The sequence below is a fragment of the Centruroides sculpturatus genome, unplaced genomic scaffold (genome assembly GCF_000671375.1).
Source record: "Centruroides sculpturatus isolate CEXI.00-Female unplaced genomic scaffold, Cexi_2.0 scaffold1131, whole genome shotgun sequence".
Classification (NCBI taxonomy): domain Eukaryota; kingdom Metazoa; phylum Arthropoda; class Arachnida; order Scorpiones; family Buthidae; genus Centruroides; species Centruroides sculpturatus.
In genome coordinates this window covers 274464-280832 of record NW_019385379.1, presented here as the reverse complement: position 1 = coordinate 280832, position 6369 = coordinate 274464, and the positions used below count along the sequence as shown (strand labels likewise).

At 32.9% G+C, this 6369-nt stretch overlaps 1 protein-coding gene across 1 annotated transcript in view; it reads right to left on the bottom strand.

Moving 5' to 3' along the window:
* Positions 1–226: 226 nt before the first annotated feature.
* LOC111638340 (gastrula zinc finger protein XlCGF7.1-like) overlaps positions 227–6369 on the bottom strand; it is a gene marked incomplete at its 3' end in the record, with an annotated part of 9490 nt that continues 3347 nt past the window's right edge. Inside the window, exons 3-4 of the mRNA XM_023384037.1 lie at positions 434–890; positions 227–343 (exon numbers count right to left, since the gene is read on the bottom strand). Coding sequence (XP_023239805.1) covers positions 227–343; positions 434–890 — 574 coding nt within the window. The remainder of the gene's footprint in view (positions 344–433; positions 891–6369) is intronic.

Genomic DNA, 6369 nt, shown 5'->3' with positions numbered 1-6369 from the left:
TTACGTTTATCAGTATGAGTTTTATAATGGCGTTTTAGTTGCACTTTCCATTTAAAACCCTTATTACAAATATCGCATTTGAAAGGACGTTCTTCGCTATGACTATTTTGATGGTATTTTAGTTTATATTTTTGTTTAAAACCTTTATTACAAATATCGCATTTAAAAAAAAGTTCTTCACTATGAGTATTTTGATGGTTTTGTAGATTTATTTTCCATTTATAACCTTTATTACAAATATTGCATTTGAAAGGACGTTCTTCACTATGAATATTTTGATGGTTTTGTAGATGTATTTTCCATTTAAAACCCTTATTACAAATATCGCATTTGAAAGGACGTTCTTCGCTATGACTATTTTGATGGTATTTTAGTTTATATTTTTGTTTAAAACCTTTATTACAAATATCGCATTTAAAAAAAAGTTCTTCACTATGAGTATTTTGATGGTTTTGTAGATTTATTTTCCATTTATAACCTTTATTACAAATATTGCATTTGAAAGGACGTTCTTCACTATGAATATTTTGATGCCTTTTTAAATCACGTTTCCGTTTAAATCCCTTATTACAAATATCGCAGTTGAAAGGACGTTCTTCACTATGAGTTTCTTGATGGCTTTTTAGTTGACCTTTCTGTTTAAAACACTTATAACAAATATCGCATTTGAAAGGAGGTTCTTCATTATGTTGTGCTCCATGACTTAATAATAGGGATTTCCACTTAAATTCTTTTCCACATATTTTGCAGGCGTAAACTTTGTGTATTCTCTTCTGTTTCTCTAAACAGCTTTTACCATATTCAACGCACTTACCACAAATGTCGTTTTTCCTCTTGATATTAGATTTTTTACCATTTCTTACAGATGAGTTCACTCGATTTCCAGATGGCTGCAAGCATAAATTCATATGAAAAATTTTATTTTTATTTCCAGTTTGGTGTTTTTTCATGTGTCTTCGCAAAAGAAATTGCCACAAAAACTTCTCATTGCAGGTTATGCAGCAAAATGGCTTTTTTCTGATATGACAGAACAAATGTGTTTCTAATATTTTCATATTTATAAACGTCTGTTTATATAATTCACACGTAAATTCTTGTTTAGAATGAAATGCGAACATCATCTTGAAATATTTTTTTTTAATGTTATCATGAATTTTATTCCATTTTCTACTCGAAGGGACGTATCTCTTTGTTCTGATGTTATATTTAAAACGTTTTTCTTTTTCTGATTTCTGCTGAATATCGAATTCCTGAATGTGCTCTTCCTCCTGGACTGAAAGTTTAAAAAATAAAACATAATGAAGTACCTATTATATTTCAATAAACAACATAGTTTCAGTGTTAAAAAAGTGTTGTAGCATTAAAATTGGTAAAGTATACATATGTTTTTCATATAAAAGCAAAGCATCATTTGTTGTCTGCACTAAAAAATAAAACATTTTACATTTACAATCATAAACTGAATGATTCAGTTTTAGTTTCTTTAGCAGACCTTCAGATAAGTGTGTAAAATTGTTTTACTTTACTTGTTTTTGTTTATATTATTTGTGTAGTTTTTTCCAGTGGTTATCATAGAAACGTGAAAGAAATTGTATGCTTTTAGAGAGAAAAAGAAATCATTAGAATAAAAAAAAAAATTCCTGCAGCAAAAGTCTATGGATTATATCAATGAATAAAAAGGCAAAATCACAGGATTTTTGTGATTTTTTTAAAATCAAAATACCATTATTTTGGTGTATGTCCAGTTGATCTGTACAACGTTATCAAGAATATTAGCTACATCTTTTTTCACAAGTTGCTAACATATAGAGGAAAAGGTGGTATTATGGAACCACCCCATTTCGAACTGATAATAAAGGCGAACTGTAGCGAATTGTGGCTAAACTGAACTAGGCAGACATCCATAGCAAGGGGAAAACCCCTTGCTAGGGATGTCTGCCTAGTTTAACTGAAATAAAACGGTTGTCCCTATTTAATCAGCAAATTTGTTTTTTTTTTTCAAAATTCGCAAGTTTTGAATGCTAAGTGAATTTAATCATTTTTAAAATATAAATCGTGTAGTCGTAGGTTCACTGGTGCATGTATTTCGTTCCAGAGACTTACGGGTATATATATTCATCTGTATGATGTTCACGTTTTTTAAATTTCAGTCTTGACAGACATAAGTTAATTCAAGATGGCGATGCGTGAAATACGGACCCCATTGGTGCTTTTACAGTAATGTGGAACCCAAGTCCTCCGAACTCTCTCTTTGCAAGTTCGGAGGAATTTGTAAAAAAAATCACTACGTAGAAAGCCAATTCTTCCTGAGAATATAAAAAAAAAGCTGCTGGAATATACACTCACTGCCAAAAGTTAAGCACAAAGCAGAAAATGTTCATGTCTGGAAAGCAATTGGCATTTGAAAGGCTGCAATTCACTGGAGACGTAGGTGGAAGTATGCAAATATGTTACGTTACTGTCAATCATGATTATGTGTTGCGAAATATGCAAAACAAGCAGTCGTATAAGAAGCCAGCCTTCTGAAGTGTGAGAGGAGTTGCATGTAAGTGGCGAGAAAAAGTGTGGAGAACTGTTGAACAATTACTAGAAAAAGTGTGGAGAACTGTTGTACAATTACTGTGCATGACTGTCATGTTTCTATAGCTTCCAGTAGACGAATGATAGACAGTGAGCACTGGCGGTGTGTGGGACGCCTTAAAGCTGGACAATCAATCACAGATGTTGCTGTTTTCTTTGGTGTTCATCATTCCGTCATTTCACAATTATGGAAACAATTCTAAACAAGCCAAACAGTTGTCCAAAGACCTGTGGTCTGTTGCCCAAGGGTTATGATCTCCCGCAGAAGATCTCTATATTGCTGTTGTAACCAAGCAGAATTAAAAACCAATTCTACACGTGTGACATCGATTGTTGCAGCAGCCATTGGTAAAACGATATCTGCTACTACTGTGTGCCGAAAACTACACTTGAACGGACTGTATGCCCGAGTACTCCGAGTTTGTGTTCCACTATCCGTCCAATCCAGAGGCACACGATTAAAATGGTGTTGGCAACATGTGAATTGGACTGTGTCTGATTGGGGCAACATTATGTTCACGGATGAGTCGCGATTTTCTTTGGAGCCAAATGACAAGCATGTAAGAGTATGGAGAAAAAAAGGCGCACGCAATCGTCCCCAGAACATCATCGAGTATCACGCATTTCGAGGTGGAAGCATTATGGTGTGGGCAGGCATTTCGTTGGGATATCGCACCGACCTGCACATCTATCGAGGGGGTTCTGTGATGGCTGTCCGGTATCGGGATGAAGTCCTCGAACCCATTGTGAAATTGTACGCTGCAGCAGTTGGTCCTGTTTTCGTTTTAATGGATAATAACGCACGACCCCATAGAGCTGCCCTCGTCGACGACTACCACGAGTGAGGGAATCACGCATATGAATTGGCCAGCATACTCGCCAGACCTCAATCCCATTGATAATCTTTGGGATGTCCTTGGCCGTGCTGTGTGTGCACGTTTCCCACCCCCTGCCACTCTCAGAGTTGCAAACTGCTCTACAGGAGGAATGGCACTTATTTGACTCTGGAGTGGTTGATCACTTCATGGAAAGCATGGTTACACGTTGTAAACTTTGTGTAAGGATGAGGAGTGACCATTTATCCTATTAATGTCAGTTTTGTTTATTTGTTTTGGATTTAAACATTGTTTTGTTAGTGATTCCAATATGATTTCATCTTATACTTTATGAAAATTTAATATTGTTTTCATTTTTCTATGTAATTCTTTGTGTTGTTTAATGCATAAACATATTTGCTACTTACCTGCCGCATTTCGTGTCAATTATAGTTGTATTTATCGATTTTTTTGCAGTTTACCGCTCCGTGCTTAACTTTTGGCAGTGAGTGTATATTGTTAATAAAATTATATTTTTCTACTATAAAAGTATTTTTTCGATAAAATACATTGGAGTAAATAATTATTTAACATTTTTTGTATTTTCCTATTTGTTTTAAACTACATTAAAAAATTTTTTGAAAATATACAGTAAGGTTTTATATTACCACCCGATTTTCTCTAAGCTTACTTTCTGAGTTTTTGTACAAAAGCCTCAAAAACCATACTTATAGTTACACTAGCGAAAAATCCAATTGGGAACATTTAGTTTAATAGTTATCAGTACTTTTCGAACAAATAATGTAAATATAGTTATTATACCTTGTTTACAATTCACTAAAATGTAATTGAGGTTCCATAATTCCACCTCCTCCTCTACTTATTTATGTCATTAAATAAGTTATATAGTCTTCGTTTACTTCGTTTTAGTACATTTTCTTTATATACAAATACTTAATAATTCTGATTATCCCAAGAGATTTTTATTAATTTCAAAAGTTATATTATTACGTTGCAGAAGGTTACGTATAATTCTAAAACATCTGATCCCAGTTAAATGTTTGACAATTGAATCTTAAATGTAGTTCTTCAGCTGCTCTCTAAATAATACTAACATAAAAAGTCTGAACTAAGTAACATGTTACTTACTTTGGATGTTCATTTCATCCCTGTTAAAGTTTTCGTCCGGAGGGCAGAATTCATTGTTGACAAGCTAAAAAATATGAAAGCAATACATGACAATCACGAATAATCATTTATAATATATAAACAAGTATTTAGTTGCTCAACTTTCCCGGCAAAGTTTTAAAATTTTGATGGCGCTGTCTGTAATGAAACGTTTTTTTAAATAATATATGATCTTTTTAACTATTATAGAAAGGAAAATAATTGAATTTTGAGCGTGGGTATGAGTTTAATATAAAAAAGTTAAATATGTATAATGAGTAAAATTACGATTAAGTCCGACCCTACTAAAAATACAAATGACCCCCCATTATTTCCCCATCCTTTTGATTTTTAACCGGAAAAATTTAATAGCTTTAATTTCCCTAATAATCAACCTTTCCAGCAAAATTTCAGAAATTTTCGACAAAAAGAGCAGGAGTTATTAAGTTTCGAACAGGATGAAAAAAATCGTGCACCCTCACACACTAACATCGATACAAACAGATAAAACCCATGAGTTTTTGCATTTTCGACGTTTGAAGGTGTTCTAAGTTTAAAAATGTAAATATCTTGACGAGTCATTTTTTCACCGATCGCAATGCTTTTCCCATTATATATAATAGTAGGATAAGTAATATGAATGTCATTACAAACTTATACATTACAAATCAGTATTCTGTGATTTTATATATGAGCTACATATTAGAAAATTGCATTAAAGTTAATTATGTTTTGAAAATTTTATACAAATTACTTAGTCTTTTGGGGAAATTAACAAAATAACAAGCGAGACTATTCACTTTTTATCTTGTACATTGATAAAAACATTACTAATGAAGTACACTGATTTTACTACAGATCTATGTTATTTATAAAGTAATTTAGCCCAGTGAAAACCAAAAGAGTAGTTCTGTAAGGAAAGATCTTTTACACCTATTAAATTTCACAATTCGTTCTAAAACCGTTTTGCTCATTTTATTACATTACAGAGGTTGCAGCCGAAGTTCAAACTTTAAACTTGTACGGCAAGCAGAAATACACGTTTGACGTTTCAACTCCAAATAAAACACGTTGCGCCAACGTCGAGCACTGATTCATGCGATATTGTTGAAAAATGGCGGAAATATTTAAGAACGGCGAAAGTTACCAAAAAAACGTAAAAGTAACAAATTACATTATTTTTATATATTTAGAAAATATTTAGCGTCGTGTCTCCTGCCGTACGATATAATAGTACGACAATTTGCCTGTTCTCATGACATACTTTTCTTGAGGGAAGTACTGTACTGGCTTATATAAATCCGAAAGCAGCTGGAAAATTAGTTTTAGAAATTTACAAACGTAATGCTGTTGATGGAAGATGATGCCGTGCAAGAAAATCCTACTTCTACAGTATTGCGATAAGCTATTATCAACACAAATATATATAAATTCAATAGGCACTTCAATCACATAACTTGCAAAAAAATTGAATAATTATATAATTTATGAATTAAAATCGTCTGTTTCGTTACAATGTCGTTCACAAATGCTTAAATAATCATTATTTTAACAAAATACGTCGTAAATTCAACCCAAACACAAAGAAAACGAGAACGTTTAAGCCGAACTTCTTGCCACGTTTGACGTTTAAAACGCCATTGTCCTGAATCATTATGCTAAACATTATATTATAGTAGCTGCAAGGACCCGCTTCGCTGGGCAAGAAGTAACGATAGTGAAGATTAAGATAATTACATTATAGCCAATCTTACCCGTTTTCACAGAATGCAAGAATTAGGTCCCCCGTTTCCAGACTAATTAGAGA